The 19,950-nt window shown below is 38.3% G+C and overlaps 2 protein-coding genes across 4 annotated transcripts in view; one reads left to right on the top strand and one right to left on the bottom strand.

Annotated features, from left to right (window-relative positions):
• Positions 1–9,561: 9,561 nt before the first annotated feature.
• On the bottom strand, positions 9,562–14,898 carry LOC148840303 (interleukin-22 receptor subunit alpha-1-like). 2 transcript variants are annotated; one of them, XM_088937799.1, is made up of 7 exons: positions 14,820–14,898; positions 14,217–14,349; positions 13,795–13,970; positions 13,116–13,240; positions 12,542–12,704; positions 11,541–11,680; positions 9,562–11,086 (listed from the first exon to the last, which is right to left on the bottom strand). In XM_088937799.1, the coding sequence occupies exons 1-7, from the start codon at positions 14,863–14,865 to the stop codon at positions 10,547–10,549; spliced, it is 1,323 nt and encodes a 440-aa protein (XP_088793925.1). In that variant the 5' UTR covers positions 14,866–14,898; the 3' UTR covers positions 9,562–10,546. The 2 variants fall into 2 exon arrangements, with proteins under 2 accessions (XP_088793925.1, XP_088793934.1); XM_088937808.1 differs by having other exon boundaries at positions 11,541–11,677; positions 14,820–14,897.
• A 1,493-nt stretch (positions 14,899–16,391) lies between these two features.
• The window catches only part of med23 (mediator complex subunit 23), a 32,591-nt gene continuing 29,032 nt past the window's right edge, over positions 16,392–19,950 (top strand). The window contains exons 1-4 of one of the 2 annotated variants that reach the window (XM_088905850.1): positions 16,392–16,577; positions 16,960–16,991; positions 18,691–18,778; positions 19,204–19,328. In XM_088905850.1, coding sequence (XP_088761976.1) covers positions 16,527–16,577; positions 16,960–16,991; positions 18,691–18,778; positions 19,204–19,328 — 296 coding nt within the window. In that variant the 5' untranslated portion in view covers positions 16,392–16,526. The remainder of the gene's footprint in view (positions 16,578–16,959; positions 16,992–18,690; positions 18,779–19,203; positions 19,329–19,950) is intronic. The other variant, XM_088905843.1, reaches the window with a different exon arrangement.

Here is a 19,950-nt window from a genome sequence, read left to right as displayed (position 1 = left end):
TGTCGCTTAAATTGTATTAATTGACTCTTTGCTGCTGTAAACGCTCTTGAGTGACCAGCGATTTTGCTACTGCAGTTCAAGCAAAGGTTTGGATACAAAGTAACCGAAAAGAAACCGAAACCCTGTGGGGTGGACCACAGGTGCGCTGGGCGTTGCGGAATACTTCCGAAAGGCGCGCCGCACGTTCGACAGTGCGTAAACACAGACGAGGAGCTGTAACACTGAAAAAATGTTTCTGACATTTTGTGTTTTGAAAATAGTTCCCATATTATTTGAAATAGGACTAAGTTTAATAGGTTTATTCCATGCTGAAAAGAGAAGAAAGAAAACACAACAATGACATCCCGTAACAAAACATTTGGCTTACATTTTGAGCTCACAGACTAAAAATGTTCATGCCCGAAGAAGGCTCCACAGCCGAAACGTTGTGTTTTCTTTCTTCTCTTTTTAGCATGGAATAAAGCTATTACTTGTTCCTTTGCAGCCTACGCATGCAGATGCAGCTACCCACCTGAATTATTTGAGATAGGGCTGTCACTTATGCATACACACATTCAATAAACATAAACAAGGTAATGATGTGTAGTCCTTAAAGTTTCATAAATTACAGTTCAACAAGAGATAACAGGAGTAGGATTTTGTTTATCAAAGACTGCTAAATGAGACAGGTGTCCTGTCCAGGGGGTACCCTAGCTTGCGCCCGTTGCTCCGGCTCCCCACAGTTCTGAATTGAAAGAATCAGTTCGAAAATGGCTGGCTGAATGGACTGACACATGGTCTTCAGCACTTTAATCTCGGTTGTTTGTTGACTTTAAGATCACCTGTTATACAAGTAGGAAATGCAAGTACAGTATGTGATTCCCCCTAGCATCCCTTGCAGAGGCAGCAGTGTAGGAAGAGAAGCAGGAGACTGCAGCTGCAGCTCTCTGGCTTCATTGCCCTTTACCTGCTGAAGGGGGAGTGCTTGTCACTGAGAGAGGAGGGGTACGCAGGAGGCACAGAGGGGGCAAGAGGGCATCGGTTGGCGAGAGAAAGAGGGAAAGCAGCCCCCTATTTATGGAGGAAGGGAAAGGGGGAATGAGTTTGCAAACAGAAGTGGAAAAGATGGCTTCCAGAGAGACGTCTGGGGCAGGACGCTACAGAGTGTACCTGCACGTGCTGATTGTACTGAAGTGTCATACATAGGGAGGTGTGCTCTTGGCACAGCATAGTGAAATCAGTGCCCTCTGAATGCTTTCAAAATATTTGGCCCATCCAGTTCGCTTTGTAGTTAATTGATCCAAGGATCTTTTCCAACTTTTTCTGTGTTGATTTCCAAGTAAGTATTCCCCTACAGTTATTCCCCTACAGTTATCAGACTTCTTATAAGTAAAAATAGTAAAAAATGTTCCTAATGTGTATGAGGATTTCATTCCTTTAGCTGATAACAGTTGCACAGTTTATATGATAACATTGGTTAGAACAAGACAGATTAATTAGCAATTACTGTATGTATGAGGTAGTATAAAAATAAAATAAACCTCAGTAAAGACCTGGGCTAATAAACTGTAATACACTGTGAGTATCTGCCGCGCTAGCAATGAGCAATGGAAGTTTTACATCCACATGAAGTGTGGAAATGCAACATTCCTTAGGAAAACACTATTCCATAAGAACATAAGAAAGGTTATAACCGATGGGAGGTCATCTGGCTCCTCTACAGTAGCTTGTTTGGTAGTTAGTAGTTAATTGCTCCAAAGGGCTCATTCAGCCGTTTCTTGAAAGAAACTAGGGTTTCAACATCATGGCTGTGTACTTAGTTCCATACTCCTACAACCCTTTGGGTAGAGACGTGGCTCCTATTCTTGATTTTAAATGCAGTTCCCACATAGTTTCCATTGCTCTCGCAACAACCTGGCCTATGCACTTGAAACACCACTTCTACCAGGTAAGCCTCCACTACACTTGCTAACTCGCCAATTACTGTAACAGCTTGATCAGGCTAGAGATCCATCCCACCTGTGTGCAGTTAACCAGTACTTACCTTGTTCACCAGCTGCTGTTTAAGACCAGTGCTGCCTGCTCAGTCATTGAGTTTATTCTCATGTCTTGATGTTCCCATGCTTCTTGCTTGCTACTTGTTCTCTCTTGGCTTTGATATTCTTTTTTGCTTCAACTTTGCCTCCTGGGTCACTCCTGTTTTTTGCCTGTCTTCCTGTGTATTGACCTTGCCAGTTTGACCTTGCTTGGCTTCCTTGAGCCTTGCCTTCCTTTTTTTTTCGATCCGCCTTTGTATTTCACCTTTGTTTTTGTCCTGCACTCCTCGGCTTTGACGCCTGCCTGTTTTGGTTTTCGTTTTTAGATTGGGATTTGGGTTCTACTTAATATCAAATTCACAATCAAGACACGTCCGTGAACACCTACCACCTGATATTTGAAGATTAATCTTTTTTGGGGGAAAATGATCAAAATCCTTCTAAAAAATCCTTAAACACCGTTATCATATGCTGTACTGTATGTGTATCTATATGGTTGTCACCAGAAAAGTCTAGCAAATTGGTTAGGCAATAAATATCTTTTCAAAATCCATGTTGATAATTTCTTAGGATATTATTCCCATATACAGTAGGTAATCTTCAATTTCTTTTCTTCAATAGTTTTCATTACTTCATGTAGTATATAAGTGGAGTTATTGGTCTATAATTACATGGCTGAGTTTTCCCTCACCTTATATGGATGGCTATTACAATTTCAGTTCTCCAGTCTCTGGGTACTACTCCGTCTTTAGGGACTGTAGGAAAAGTCAAAGGCTTCTGAATTAAATTTTCTTGTTTCCTTGAGTACTAGATAGCATCAGACCCTGGGGATTTTTGAATTCTTAGTGCTTCTAGTACCCAAAACACCTCTCCCTATGGTAATACTATCCAATACAGAGCTTTGTCTGCTGCCTCAGGTGTGTTGTTCACCTCTTCCACAGTGAGCACCTGAAGAAATACTGTACAGCCACTTCCCTCTCATTGTCTAGAGGTTTCGTGTTACTAATCACTCTCTCACCTCTGCATGCCTCACTCCATCTTGATTGAAAGAAAGTCCTGGATATATTTTATGTCATCTTTGACAGTGATTTTGCTGCTGTAGTACTGAAACAGGTTTTATTATTTTAGTTTCCACTGCCATATTTTGCCATATGCCCTTTTAATTTCACTCGGTCTTTTTAACAACCTTTTGTACCTGCACTTACAATACATTTTACACTTTTTCTTTAAATGCATCCTCTTGTGTTTTTTTTTATTTTATAAAGCACTTTCTTTTCTCTCATATTTTTCCAAATCGATTTACGAACCATTCGGGATGCTGTTTTTCAACTTTTGATTTACTCATTGTTGAGATAAATGTGTTCTTTCCTTCTAGTAGAAAATATTGCCATACATTTCCACTGATTCTGTATCTGTCTTATGCCATTTTACTCCTCTTCCACTGAGTCTCATTCCTTCAAAGCCAGCTCTCCCAACATTGTAAATTTGTTCTGGACTCAAACTGATCAGTTTCAAAATAGATTTCAAAGCACAACATGTTATTATCACAGTTCTCTCACTCTCTCCCCTCTGCTTGCCTCAATCGTGATCGTTAGAAAATGCAAGATCTTTACAAACATTCCTTAACCCTGCAGTCATTGTGCTCATTGTATGCTGTTGATATTCCTTACTGTGGGTCTTTTCCAGTCAATGCTGGGAAAGTTGAAGTCTCTCATACTGTAAAACCTGTTCTTCTTTTGCACTTAAATTCTTATTTTCATTATACAATGTTGAAGCAGTTCTATAAGGAAGAGGTGCAGTGTGAGAGAATGATCAACTCTTGCAAGAAATGTTTAATTCAAGTTATTGCTGCTAAAAGGGGTCCCACAGGTTACTGGATGAAGGGGTGCACTTACTTTCTACACAAAGATATAGAAGGCTGCTTGATTTTTAAAATAAATTATAGCAAAGTTGATGGAGAATTTGTGTGTGTTATTTGTCATTTGAGGTTATTTTATCTGGTTCATACTTGGTGAGGATTGGGTGAAGGTTAAATATGTCTTAATATGTTCAACCATAAAATCTTAAATGGGTGTACTTTGTTTTCACCACACTGTAGCACACTTCTAAAACTGACCCACAAATATTCAGAGATTCTTGATTCTTGAACCTTAAGTTCCTAAACATGTACAGTATACATTCTTTGACACACAGTGCTGTGCCACTCCCTCTGGACGTTGGAATAACTTGAATCCGGTAATGTTACATTCCTCTCTATCTTTCTCTGTCAGCCGGGTTTCTGTGAATCTAATAACATCATAATCGTCTGCTAATGTACTATCTTTTATCTCATATAATGTGTTTCTGAAACCCCAAGCAATTAAACAACACTTAATTATCTGATAATTTGTTGTTGTTTTTTATTTGCTTCTCCCATCTCGATTCATGTCTTCCATCTCGATTCTCCTCGCTATCTCCCTCCTTCTGCTCTAGTTGAAATTTGCCTGGATTGCTTTCTGGATTCTTGTGCCAAGACGACTGGTGGCCTAGGATTTAGGACAGATTCAGATATAATCTGTCACATCTGCACAGATGTCCTTTGCCATGGAAAGGGTTCCAGTGGCTGAGAAAGCTGAAACCTTCTTCTGCTTATCATGTCCTCACTCACCCATGTGTTAGAATTCTTCACCTTTGCCAGCGGCAGGGAATCCTACTGTTACAGTATATTTAAACACATGCATCTTACATGACTGACAATACTTGAAGGCAGTAACACTTATTTATTTACGGAACTAACAGAAAGAACACAAAACAGAGAGATTTGTTTCCAAATATTCACAGTAGATCTAATGTGGGTACCTGGGTTCTGCCTTTTATGAAAACTAGACTTAGCCATTTCATTCTCACTGTGATTATCAGAATCGTTTTTATTCGCCAGTACATGTCAGGTACAGGAATTAGCTTTGGTACATTTGGAACCTGCTCAACACAAAACCCACACAGGTGCAAAAGGAGCATTAACATTACTGACACAGCTACATTGGACAAAATATAAAAGATGGGGGAGTCACAACACAGTCACAATATGTGCTCACGGTACAGAAGATGTAGACATGACATTATGGCACATTCCTAGTGAGAAAACATATTCAGAAACAAAACTGTAAATTGGTTCTTATAAAATAAAAGACTGAACTCTGCTCTGAACTGATGCTGAACCAAAGAGACATTTTCAACCTATAGTTTACTACATAAGGCATCCAAATACAAAACATATACCACAAACAGGAATTAAATATTGCCAAAACTATAAGAAAACAGCCCTTTGTTCTAAATTTACATTTGTTCTCTTTAGATCTCAAATGCTTTCTACATTTTGTTCTTTTGAGGAAGTTCTGAAAGTCTGGCCTGGAAATAATGACATACTCCTGGTGACGGATGCAGCTTTCATCAGTGGGGTAGGGAGAGAGAAGGAATGGCTGACTTTCTCTGATATACAGAGCTGATCTCTTCTGAGGACACAGACGGAGATATCAGTATGATCATGGCCATTCGAGGTGAAATGAGAGACTATGAGCTTGGAGATATCTTTGATCCTCACAGCCCTGGCATGTTCCCTGAAGTGGTCTCCCAGTCTCCTTCCTGTTTCCCCAATGTAGATAGCTGGGCATTTTCTGCAAGAGCTGTAGTAAATAAGGTTCCTGGAGGTACAAGATGTCATCTGAGTGATCTGTAACTGTCCAGAGGGGCCTTGAATGAGCGTGGTGTTGGATATATATTTACAGGTGATGCAGCCAGTTCTGTTGCAGGGGAAAGTGCCTTCTGTGTATGATTGCAAAGGCAGTCAAGGGGCTGGTTTGAAGACAATATTGTCTCTATTGCCAAGAGATTGGAGCACCTGAATTTTTCCTTGGGGGAGGTTATACCTGTGTTTCCTGGGTATGGAAAGGGTCTCAGGGAGCTTGATTGTCGTATTGATTAATGAAGTAATCCGCTGACAGAAAACGACCGGAAGTGGGAGCGCAACAGCTCTGTTTAGGATTGATTTTGTTAATGGCTTCGATAACCTGGTTGTTATCAGCTGCCGGTGAAGAGGAGTCATCAGCAAAATGTGCTCTGAGTTGGATCCTGCAGTAAAAACAGTTGAGGTCAACTTGGGTCTGGGAGATGTCCAGCCCAGCATCTTTATAGTATAAAACAGTGTTGATATAGATTTCAATTTTGGTAACTTTTTTCATGCCAAAACTCATCCAGACTTGAATCATACTATATACTTGAATCTTAAAAGGATTTTCTTTGACCAGATTTGTTTTTTCATCATCTTTGCTTTTATCTTAAAAGCACGCAGAACATATTTTGTGGAGACTGAGAAGACACTTGAAGGTGGAACAGAGGTGGCTATACTAGTAAATCCACATTCCTGGATCCCTATTTGTAAGAATGTATTTAATTGTTAAGCAACAGCAGTTTGTCTTCAGCTTTAATCTTTCAGTGTCACATAGCTCCCTCTTGTGGTTAAGGGCTCCCATAGGTAGGTGATTCCATTCAAGACTCACACAATGGCTCATTAGCTAGATACTAATGAGCACACATTGGAGCACACATCCAGCTACACATATCTCGGTCTTACCATCAGCTCATCTGGGAATTTTGACCTGGCAGTGAAGGCACTGAGGGAGAAGGCACTCAGGGCTTTCTACGCAATAAGAAGGAGGCTCTTCAACATCAACCCACCAACAAGAATCTGGCTCCAAATATTTGAAAGTGTAATCCAACCCATTGCCCTATACGGCAGTGAAGTGTGGGGTCCCCTCACAGACCAGGAGTACACTCAATGGGACAAACACCCCGCAGAAACTCTGCACATGGAGATCTGAAGAAACATCCTCCATGTGCAGAGAAAAACACCTAACAATGGGTGCAGGGCTGAATTAGGCCGGTACCCACTACTGATGAACACACAGAAAAGAGTATTAAAGTATTGGCTACACCTAAAAAACAGCGACCAAAATTCCTACCACCACAAAGCCCTGCTGAGCCAAGAGCTGAGCCCAAAACTGTCACGGATGTCGGGGACAGACCATGGAGAGGCAGGAGAGCGAATAGACCCTATGCGTAGCGGCGAGACGGGGGTTAGCCCGGGCTCAGCTGTTCAGGAAATGCCGTATAGAAACCTATGCCCTCAGGTAGCGGACGTGGGGCGACCTGGTGCTAGGCAGGTTTCAGGACATCCGAATATCAATGCTGAGCGAAGGCAGAATGAAAGACCCGGAAATATATAGCCCCAGAGAGAGAAACACCGGAAGGACAGCAGAGAACCGGAAATGAGAGACAGGACAGAGAAGGAGCACCCTCTGGCTGCAGAGGGCGTGACAAAAACAGAGCCCCCTGAGCCAGCTGGTTCTGAGGCTCACTGACCCAAGCCACACTAACAATAACCAGCATCAGGACAGCACTGCTAGAGCACCACAACTCAGACTCAACCACATCACAGCACAGATCAAACAGCAATATCTCACACACTGGGACACACACACACACAAACACAACATAAACTGGAATGCTACAGAACCCTAAACAGACAATACACACTAGCCAAATATTTGGCAAAGATAAGAAACAGCAAAAAAAAACAGACACTGACTACAGGCTCAGTGACCACAGCCTGGCCATAGAAACTGGGCGACACAGGCAGACCTGGCTGCTCAGAGAGGACAGGCTGTGCTCCCACTGCCAGCGGGGAGAAACAGAGACAGAGGTGCAATTCCTACTGCACTGTGATAGATACTCTTGGATTAGAGAAGCTATCTTCCCTAAACTCAGAAATCTAGTCCCAGAGTCCCCACACCTGCCAGAATCACAACGGGTCCCAATCCTACTGGGAGAGGGAGGAGGGAACTCAGTTGAACTAGCAGCCCAGTATGTGATCTCCTGTCACAGCCTGAGGAACAGTGAGTCTGTCTCCCAATAATGCTCTATCTGTTTACAGTATATGTAAATATTTTATGATATGTCTTTGTTGTAAATGTCTGTAATATGTCTATAGATTTTTTTTTTTTGATGTTCATTTCATTATTTTATATTTTTTTTGGCAACACTGATTGTACCCATTGGTCATGCTAATAAAGCATCTTGAATTGAAATTGAAAAATTGACTAAGCTGGTTTCTAGGAGTGTAGTGATCAGATAGCACATTGCTCTGCCCATGAATGGGACGCTAGTCCATCACAGGGCCTACCCCCCAGAAAACACTCTCATTTATACACTGGAGCAACTGGGGCAAAGGACTTCATTCAAGGGACAGTACAACAGCAAAACCAACCCACCAGCTAAGAGTCCAGTGACTTGGCAACTCTGCTATGCTGTCCCCTAACAGCCCTCACACTATAATGCGATTACGTGAAAAAACATTGGCCAAGAGGGGAGACTTTGATGAGCAAACACTGTAGCGGTAGTAAATGACTCCTAGCAGCCTAGATACTATTGGCTGGGCGAACACCTGGCAGATGTCCTTTAATGCAGACAAGTGTACGGTTTTACATGCAAGTAGCAAAAATGATCAAGTGTAAACACAAAACGGGAAGCACAGAGATACAGTAGAAGAGTCTGATAGGTGTCTGGTCTATGTTGATACAGTATTTACATATTCTAGACAATATGGGGAAACAATAAAACAGGGAAACAAAATGTTAGGATATATACAGCAGATAGTTACAGCAAAAGTGAAGCACGTAAATTAAGGGGTGTTATGTTAAAATAGCTTAACACTGTTATTGTCAGCACATGATAGAGATATTGCTGCTCTGGAAACCATCCAAAGACAGCATTCAGGGGCTTAAAGGAACTCACATACAGTTTATACTGTTTCCCTAGTGAATGGCAGTCTTAACCTTCCCATGCAAATTTGACATAGCATTTTAGCTGAGAGTTCCTCCCAAATAACTGCCAGGAACTGTACAGTATCTCAAAATCTTAAACAATTAAACTTAAATTTTAACACATTGTACTCATTGCCAGTAGTAGCCTACACTACCTGGCTGATCCTGTTTAGCCAGGGATGTCAGGGTGACGGAAGAGGGGTTGCAAGGGGAGCGGGCAGATGAGCTGACAGGTGCTTGATGAGGGTGTTAATCTCATGTGATCTAGCACGAAGGTGATCACCGGAAGAGCAGTGCGGTGGTCCTGTAACTAAGGATCTGCGCCTGTGGCTGGAAGGTTGCTGGTTTGTATCCTGCAGCCGGCAGAGGAATCCTACTCCTTTGGGCCCCTGAGCAAGGCCCTTAACCCCAGCTGCTCCAGGGGTGCTGTATAAATGGCTGACCCTGCGCTCTGACCCCAAGCTTCTCTCCCTGTCTGCATGTCTCACGGAGAGCAAGTTGGAGTATGTGAAAAGATTAAATCCTAATGCAGGAAATTGTATATGGCCAATAAAGTTACCTTACTTTGTTTTTGTTTTTAATACATTTCAATACCTTTTTTATGTTTTAATGTGTAGAAGGTAAAATAAAAGCTACAAAGGTTGAAGGAAATTCATAGCCATGTTCATGATCACATTAATGGTAGGCACTTTTACAGATAAATTGTTTATTTTTCCTAAAACAGCTATTCACAATAGAGTAGAAAATACAACAGTAAATCATTTGCATCACATAGTAATTAAAATATATTTTTGTCAGCTCAATTTTAGCCATTGAGTTCACTTGTTCAAAAAACAATGAAGCACATGCAAGTACAATACATTAGTGATTTACAGATTTAGATTGAAGATCAGAATCAGAAATGTAATGGCTTAGGAAATAATGAAGGTGATCAAAAGAACATAACGAAGGTTATAAATGAGAGAAGGCCTTTCAGCCCACCTAGCCTGTTTGATAGTAATTACTTTAATTGATTCAAGGATCTCATCCACCTGTTCAGGGTCATAACTGGGTAGCTTGCCCAATACTCCCACAATCCTACTCTAAAGAAATGACAATAAAGAAGAGAATAAAAATCCACAACTTCATATCTGGGACAAATATCTTCACTAAGATATGTTTCTCATTTCTGTCTCTCAAGATGCTGTAAAAATCAACCCATGGGCATACAATTCTGGGAATTCTAATACTGACATACAAAAGCAATTGAGTACATCAAATGCTCCTGTGTAGCTACTGTAATATTTAAATTGCTTTGGCTTTATAAATGGAGCCCCTTCGTGAGTTACAAAACAGGTGTTCAAATATGTTGTCACTACAAGAAGAAGTGTCAGTTACAATCAAAAGCACTGTCAGACACACTCGCTTTCAATGCTTATCCAGCCCAGTGGCACAAGGCAGGATACACCATCACTCCTGGGCTGTTTCTTACAGAAGCCAGTTAACCTACCAGTATGGCTTTTGGACTGTGGAAGGAACCCGGAGCACCCAGAGGAGCCCCACACGAACACAGGGGAAGAATGCAAACCCCACACAGACAGCCCCCTCAGGAACTGCTTTGTTCTCTGTGCGAGGCAGTAGTGCTAACCACTGTGCCACCATGCCTTCCCCACTGTCTTTAAAGCTCTACTTGATTTATTCTGATATTACATTCTGGTACTCTGTATTGTGTAAAAAATGACCACTGTTTTTGTATTGAAGGTCACTGTTGTCATTCTCTCTTTGTTGATTATTGTTCATGTACTCTTGCTCAAGACAAGCCTTGTTCTGCACATTGGTATAACATTGGTGTTTCTCTTTGTCTTTCAGATTTTCATATTCAGGCAGGCTTTCTGCAGTGAGTACATTACCATACTCCTGTGTTGCCCCATGAAGATAAAACAGCTCAGGATGTGTATCTGATAGTTGTGTTGTGTAGACAAACTGTAAGATATACCCCTGGCTACAGATTTCTTGATGTAAAGGGTATTCAAAATTACAGGTATCCAAATCATCAGTGCTCCACACTTTCTGCTGTAATGGTGTTCTGAACTGTTGGTTAACTGGGCAGAAAACATATTGATTTGTTTGCACTTTTGAGCCATCTTGATTACTGTCTGAAATTTCAGGACTTTCATACATTTCTTTTGAGTCAGTTTTTGATTTCTTCATTAGCATTTGACGTTCTTCAATGACCTGCAAATATAAATTTTAAAATGTCATTGACTATTTGGAAAATTCTAGCATACAGTACATATTGTTTTGATTTTCTTTCACATAGTAAAAGATATATTTGTTTTAGTAATTAACTTGGCCACAAAGAATTGGTTACAAAGGGTTTGACCCTTTGTGTGTAAACATGAATATATTTTATATGATTTATATATTTTCTCATTTGATTTATTTGATGTCTTCATTATCAAATCATACATTGTTATTTACAGTATATAAATGTCTCTTCAGGAAATAATAATAGTTAATACATTATTTTAAATCTTTGCCTTTTCTATAGTTGAAATAATACGTTTAAATAATCTCCAGATCTATAATGGAATTGTTTTCTATAGACTTTAACACTGCGAAAGGCAAGCCCTTTCCTTCTGCCATAGGGATTGTACTGTCCGGAATGCAGCAGCTCCATGTTACTCACCAGGCTTGGGGGCAAAGTTACTTTGGGTCTATATATCAAATTGTAGCACAAAATAAGGAGAACCCAGCCGAAAGCCATGAACAGAATCACAAATAAACCCAGAGTGATGTGTGAGACCAAAGTCATAGGGTGTGGCTCTGCTGGAATACAGAACATTTTGCAAAAAAGAAAAACAAGAGACTTTCAATGACATATCCAGTAGTTAGCAGTTGCAGTCAGCAGATGTACAGAATATCCTGAAGCAGAGAAAAAGAAAGGAAAGGAAGCTCAGAACTTGAGAGCTTTTTGAATAAAAAAGATGTGGTAAAGATTTTCTGTTCCAGAAAGATTTTTGCATTTTTTAACAAAATTTAGTGAAATAAAGCCATTACATTTTACAACCTTTTTGATATCACTGGGGAATAATAATCATCAACATCATCATTATCGACATCACAATAACATGATGCACCAGCAAACAATTAGCAATGCTTTGTAGCTTTAAAATACATAAATAAAGCTGTTCCAGTCATGCCAGATAATGTAAACTTTTCATGTCAAAACACACATGTTCATGCATGCAGTATTATACTGTACCTATAGTTTGCAATGTTAACAAAGATCTAATGTTCATGGATGCAGAATGTACTGTATTAATTCGAGTAATCACAGTACAAGAAGGAATACGATAGACCAGCCTGCACAGGGCCCGCTGCTATGAAGGAAGGCTTTAAGGACGAGACATGCCCAACGCATGTCCCTGCGTTCACATCTTCATGTTACAATCCTGTGTGATATTGGCTGGAATGCTCATGGCAAAAGTGAAAAAAATAGCAATTCATTTTGTGGATTTGGAACATGAGCAATATTTAAACTGTGGTCTTGAGACGACTGTAAATTAAAATAAGGATTAAACACATACAGTACAAAATGTGAAAGAGCAAGATCAGTTGCACACTCTTGTTATAGAGCAGGGCACTCTGTCATGCTTGTCAATACTCAATATTGGGAAATGGCCTTACCATCAGGAGCCTTCAGGGTGATACAATAGCTATCGCTTGCCTTGGATTTTCTCCATTTATAAGTATTTAAAGTGTATCGCATTGTGCCTGAAATACAATACTCTTTCTCAGGGTCCAAGTCAGTGATTTGTATGGTATTATTTTCAGTTATTATCTGATGAACCTGAAACAAAGTTCCATATTTGTATTTAATAAACACAGCAAATGAAGAACAGTGTGCCTTAAATAATAAGCATGACCCCATATAGCACATCCTTTTACAATATTAACCTAAGATCACTTTCAAATGTTAAGTAAAATTTCATTACATTCTACAAAAAACAGAACTACTACACACAGTTATTATTGACCTGGGACTTTACTATTGGAGATTTCACGTGTCATAATAAAATGTGTATTAATAGCAAAATAACATTTTCATTGATCCAGTAATTTTATTAAAATAAGACAATACAATGGAACTCTCCCTTGTAACATATACGATATTATATTACATATAATATATAATTTATATGTAAATATTTAATATATTTAACAAATATTTAAAATATACACATAATATCTATTCTCTTACCAGTGTGCCGTTCAGTTTAACATCAATTTTGAATGTTAACCTTTTGCTGTGAAAGGGTGGAGTTATATTTATCTGCAAAACATATTTTTCTCCAGTTAGCGTAAGCTGTGGGGGATCAATTGTCACTAAAGGAAATATAAAATAAAACACTTAACAACATACACATACGTTACTTACACAATACTAAGTGATCCAATGTACTGTACTAGTCAATTAATTATGGAATATTCAACAAATACCCCAAAATCCATTATTATACTGTAAATGAATTCCTCTCGCTCTGTTAAAAGGGCTATCACACAGAACATTTTGACATATTACTGCATATAGCTAATCCTACATCGGTTGTATTGAGAACTTTAAACGGGCCTTTTGAAACTTTTAATATAGTTATGTTGCATTGTGCAATCCTAACACAGTGCCGGTTTGATCACCAGTAGCTTATGGTAGATGATAGTGTCTTTCAGCCATTCAATACTGGTTAAATAAAGATGTGGGAGTATTAGATTTCATACAATACACTGCTAATACACAAAAGCAAGAAATGCAGTTGTTTTTCTAAATACTAGAGGGCTATGCAACCACTGGATGAATCTATGAACTGTACAAAAATACAGATATTTACATAATGTGTATTAATATTAATTGAGTAAATTAAGGAGAAACAATTCACACTTACTTTCTTTAAATGGAATAAACTGTTTGGTTTCCACCCATGCTGAAGAAATATTGTTATGTATCGCTTGCACACGTCCATAATACATGCTTTGCAAGTGCATTGTTTCCGTTGTCAGATCACAAGTGGTTCTAGTGATACCCTGACATTCCTCTTTGGACATCCATTGGTGACCATATCTAAAGATCAATACATTAAACAAACTGTTGCTTTAGTTCTAAAAGTGCTCCTGTAATCTAAAGTGCAGGGTTTTAATTTTTATCATTTTTTTTCCAGAAAGAAGAAGCTCATAGTGCAAATAACAAATGAAATATTTGTACAGCTTTACGTGTAATAAGAACAAAGAACATGCAGATCAATTAGGAAACGCCCAAGCAGCAAGTTTGTTTCAATATACAGTATTTGTCAGTTAGAAAAATACTTACATTTTATAGTCCACATTATATAGAACTGTGTAATTACTTTCAGATGCTGGTTGCCATTGTAAAATGCTTTTCAGGTTTTTATTTGAAAATGTAACATGATCAGGCTTTAAAGAGTCTTCAGTTGGTGAAGCACCTAGAGGGAACACAATAAATTTTAACAAGTAAAAAACACATTAACTGTATATGGAAAAACATATGTATATAGGATAGAATATACCTATGATAACAATGTTTAAAAGTAATCCAATACTGTTCCTAGTGTGGCAGTCTGGAGTCATGAAACTATGGGATGCAAGGATAGATTTAACTCTGGATAGGATTTCCGGTTCTCGCAGATAAATAAAACCTAGTCAAGAAATTTGTCTTTAAGTATCTGTATTAAACATTTAACCTGCTCCACACAGCAGAAAATAATGTACATTAAATCTTACAAATATATTATATAAAACATTTTTAATGTTCAGTATAAGCATAATCAAATAATTTTCTGGTCAAATAATAGTTTTCACCATTGTTAATAGTTCTGTGAAAACAACAGATACGAGATACATACAGTAAATATTTACTTTACTTAATTTTGATTTAAGGCTAATGGCTACTCACCAAGTTCTCTGAGAAAAACAATCAGTGTTAGACAATGCAGAAACATATTTGTCTTCACACTATGCCTTGATTTGCAGAATCTCTAAATGCAGCATTTTGGTGGTACTGTATATATACAGTATTTTTTTACTGTCTAGAAGTTCCTCAATTCTTTTATTCAACCAATCGACTCTCCCTCACCCTCCTCCTCTCTGTGCCAAAATGATTTACATAATAAACCTAATAAACAAATGAACATTTCTGCTTTCTGATTCTTTCAGTTGATATGCTTCCCTAGTAAACGAAAAAAAATCAATATTCCTGTCATCTCACTCTTTGCTTTGAATATTTTGTTTTGTTAGTAAAAATGGAGGGGGATTTTGTTGCAATCTGCAGTAATCCTTCAGGAAAGATAAGATGTTCATATTTAAAATACATTACACAAAAGTCAAAATACATCTGGGCAAAACTGTACTTGTCCTATTTTGTCCTAAGCTAGAGAAAAAATGTTTCATATATGACCAAAATTAAGTACTTTGTTGAGCTGAAGTTATAACTTTCAGCTGTTTTGTGTGGAATGGTGCTGTGGCTTTCATGTTAAACACTTCTCATTACAAAAACAGTAATCTTCCTCTTTACAGAGAAGAATGTAGAAGTACCAGAAGAACAGAGGTTCCTCTGTATGGATGCAGGTGACAGATAAAGGGAAGAATCACACGATTATATATCAATAAAATTCCCCTAGCCACAAATTCAATTATTCTCTCCATTGTTTTGAATTTCTTAAAAAGTGGTCATAAATAAAATAGATATTATGATGTCATTTGCCAAACCGCTTTATACCATACAGTGTCGTGGGAAGTCGGAGCCTACCTGGCAAGCAATGAGCGCAGGGCAGGGTACACGCCAGTGAACTGCCAGTTGAGCGCTGAAGGGGGATATAGCTGCTGGCTTATTGATATTGTCTCTATTAAAAATAAATAAGTGATGAAATGGAAAGACAAACTAACTTTAAGATAATGTATTACTTTAAGATAATATTATACAAAAGAAAGTTTATTATTGTCAGAAGAATAAATGTAATTATTGAACTGTACCAATTGTTTAATCTACTCTTATTTCAACCATCTGTAGTTAATATGATCATGTTATGGCCTGGAATGCCAGTCGACAATGTTTTATCCAACAGTTAAGTTATTGTTTTTTTGTATCTGGATGGCAGCAATGTAGAAGCCCCACTGTCTAATTTTGAGATGATTATTTTCTGGAGTTTGTATGCTGGACATAGGCGGAGACTTTTAAACTTTTGTGGCTATAGGTCCTCTTTTTCAGACATCCCTCTTATACATAATTATGGAAAAGAAATACAACAATCATTAGACAGTGCATTTAAAACGGAGAACAGGAGGTCTGTTTACACAGCGGGTTACAGGAGTGTGGAACAAGCCAGCTATGTTGTTGAAGCAAATAACCTGGCTTCCTTGAAGAAACATCAGGATAAGATAATACAATCATTCGCTGTGTGGGACATCGGTATTGTAGGAACTAATTGTAAAGCGCCGATGTGTTTGTTCGGACTATTTTGAAGGAAGCACCACTTCCTGTGTAGATATGCATTGTTGAATATTGGATCTGTAATTTTGTTAAGCAGGAAAAAACATCGTGATGTATTTGCATGACAGGGAAACTTTTATATTTTCAGATTCGTAGGACGAATATTTTTGAGAAATGGCCATACCAATGGAAACCCAGCTCCAAAGCATTTTTGAAGACGTTGTGGTACGATTTCCTTTGTTAAATTTCACGTTCACCAAATCGAAGATTTTTAATTGTCTTTATATGCCTTCTTGCTTTTAACGTGCTTTTAATTTATGTTTTACTTTGATTTTTCCTTATAACATCTTTTAATATTATTTTCTTAAAATTTGTTTCCGGTAGCATTGTGGTTGTATCTTTACTGAGTGGTAATTCATGAGTTCGATACTTTCATAACAGAATTGATACAGAACCTGTCGAGAAATGAAAAGCGATTGTTTCGTATTTGACATTAAAATTAATATTTAAACCTAAACTGAAATGCAACTCAAAGTTCTTATGTCGTACACTAATCTTTGAACAATTCTACATTTAAACTTCTCACTTGATGACTTTTTCTTTTTAGAAAACGGAGTTCATAGAAGAAGCATTTGCTGGGTAAGCACTTTATACAGCTACTTTTCTAAATCTAGTGCTTGTATTTGTAATAATTTCTACTTTTCTACTATGTTATCACTATATGTGGATAAAAAGCTGATCAATACATTTGTCTTCTCCCAAATTGACTACTTGCTGGGGTATCTAAATCTACTCTGAACAAACTGCAGTATGTCCACAATTCGGCAGCCAGAATCCTGACCAGGTCTAGTGCAAGTGTTCATATTACTCCTATCCTGGAGTCCTTGCACTGGCTTCCTGTCAGATTCCATGTGGACTTTAAAATCCTCATGCTCAGCTACAAGGCTCTGCATGGCTTGGCACCTCTTTATCTGTCTGAACTATAATTGCACCTACTCCCCACCTCGCAACCTTCGCTCTTCAAATTCTGGTCTCCTAACTGTCCCCTAAGCCCGTCTACACTCTATGGGTGACAGGGCCTTCTCCTGTTATGCCCCCAAGCTCTGGAACTCTCTCCCCAAGAATATCAGAGATTCACCTTCTCTAAACTCCTTCAAATCCAGACTCAAAACCTTCTTCTTTAGAAGAGCCTTTACTGAACTGGTTCTGTTCTTTACCCCTCTGCTCCTACTATACTTAGTACCACCATCCACGGTCTCCTCTGTATATTGTAACTGTGTTTTATCTTGTGTATTCTTTTTATTTATTGTTGTTGTCATCCTGTAAAGTGCTTTGAGAAGCCACCTTTAAAGGCGCTATATAAAATAAAGTTTATTATTATTATTTTCTGGAACTGTGTACCCAGGACCTGACCTTGGTTAATAGAGTTTTATGGGAACATGAATGAATTAGAACCTCATGTAGTTGTATTAAAATATGTGTTATGAGTGTAAATATACATAAAACCAGATAAGCATGCATTGGTTTTGTGAGTTTTATCTATATTTGAAGATAGTTTCTGCTGCATTAATTTTCCCATGAATTCAATGTTGTTAGCTAATTATAGCTCAGTGATCATGTATAAAATAAAAATGGAAATCTTAATTAAAAGGCATTGCAATTCTCTCAGCATTGCAATGATACAAAGATTAGTTTAAGAACAGGAAGAACAGTAAAAAATAAGGCTTCTCATATGAAAACATGAAAGAGTATTCCTACCTTCATATCTCAGGAGGATCTCCCTCTTTCATTCTGGGAGAATTCAAATGGAAATGGCTGTTTTGAAGCCGAAAGCTTGTAGTTCAGCACCTTTTTTTATTGTATAAATAACCAAGGGGAAAGACCCCTCATAAATATGACTCCAGAAAGGGAGCATTCCAAATCACTGCAAAAGAAAAGAACCTGTTGTGCAGCAAGCTTCAAGCATTTTGGCTTCTGTTGATATTAGGCACTGTAAAATTGTATTCATTAAAGAATGCATTTAAATTTTGTACTTTTAATATTAAAACTATTGATTTTTATGAAAAATGAGGTAAACATTTTTAGTTCAGGTGGGTAGTTGTGTCAGCCTGCGTAGGCTGCAAAGGAACAAGTAATAGGTTTATTCCATGCAGGAAAGAAGAAATCACAATATTTCGGCTGTGGAGCCTTCATCAGGTGTAAACAATTTTAGTCTGTGAGCTCAAAATGTAAGCCAAATGTTTCGTTACAGGCTGTCATTGTTCCCAGTCCTTTTTTGCAATTTGCAATGCAAAGTGACTCTTCCACAGTGAAACATTGCAGCTTAAATTTCTTACAGTATGTTTATGGACAACCCTGAAGATGAGCAAACAAAACTGGTCAGCTGTCTTGGTGCCTTTCGGCAGTACTGGAGCACTCTTCCCCAGGTGAGACATAACCTGGAACTGAACGGCTGACTTTCTTTCTCAGATCTCTGATTATTTGCTGAACACTATTATATATAAAATGGTTTATCTCTGCGTACAATTTCATTTTTAAAGTGGGGACATGTAGTTTTACCACCAGAGGAAATAGGCCGTGTTATATAATGGCCACAATTTTAAATGAGCTTGTGTATCACGACTGTGAAATTTATCTCTGCTGTAACACCATGTCTAGAACAAAGACGATTTGTGTTGGATTTTGATTATGAAGAATCGCACAGTCAGTCCCCAGTCTGATCAATGCTGCTTCCTAAATCGCTTTTCATTGGTTCTCTGTGGAACACTGAGATTGCGCATGGATCCCGGTTAGGTTTTGGAAAGTACAGTTATGTTTCTGAACCTTGGATGTGCTAACATTCTTCCTACAGGATTCCCACGACCAGTGTGTACAGTGGATTGTGCGATTCATTCATGGCCAGCACAGCCCCAAGAGGATCTCGTTCCTTTATGACTGCCTGGCCAAGGCGGTGGAGACCAGCCTTCTGCCTCCAAGGTAAGGAAGCAGGGAGAGTTGGTCATCGTTAAAAATTAAAATGTGAAATATTTTGTAGGATTAGAAGCAAACTAATTTAGAAGATGCACTGTTGCTTAGAAATTTTGCACCTAACAATATTTTTGCAATATTTATTAAAACTGTAGTTCTAAAGAAATCGTACATAATGTTTACAGATATCACTCGGGCATCTTTGAAGGCTAGGTGGTGCCACCAGTCAAAAGGAAGTGAAAATAACATGGTCTTTCCATGTGAACTGGAGAAGAGATCTGAACCAAACCAGCTCTGATTTGCTTTAAAAAAGTTATTTTTAGTAGCATGCAGTATTGTAAATTTAAGGTGGCTGTTTGGCTATAATAAAAATTCTCAATTACCAAACAGTGTTACTAGTATAGACAGATGTAATGGTTAATCTTTAGAGATCCTTAGAGTGTCCTTAGAGACATGTTAGACTTATTCCTTGATCACATGCATTGCACTGTGCATTATTGACGTACCTGACCTAAACATTTTGCTGGTCAGTTTTACATGTTGTCACAAGGTGAATCTCATTTTTTGTAAATGTTATGTAGTCTTAACTTCACTAATTCATTATGTTCCAAGAACGAAGATGATGACCACT

This window comes from Atractosteus spatula, chromosome 2 (genome assembly GCF_055471065.1).
Source record: "Atractosteus spatula isolate fAtrSpa1 chromosome 2, fAtrSpa1.hap1, whole genome shotgun sequence".
In the NCBI taxonomy this organism is placed as follows: domain Eukaryota; kingdom Metazoa; phylum Chordata; class Actinopteri; order Semionotiformes; family Lepisosteidae; genus Atractosteus; species Atractosteus spatula.
Note: the sequence above shows the minus strand (reverse complement) of the source record. Positions and strands in the feature narration are given on the sequence as shown.

Coding starts and splice junctions, on each gene's coding strand:
- LOC148840303 (XM_088937799.1), bottom strand. CDS start 14,865: ATGTTTCTGCATTGTCTAACACTGATTGTTTTTCTCAGAGAACTTG. Junction 13,971..14,216: donor TATAATGTGGACTATAAAAT/GTAAGTATTTTT, acceptor ATTGATCTTTAG/ATATGGTCACCAATGGATGT. Junction 13,241..13,794: donor GTTTATTCCATTTAAAGAAA/GTAAGTGTGAAT, acceptor TATTTCCTTTAG/TGACAATTGATCCCCCACAG.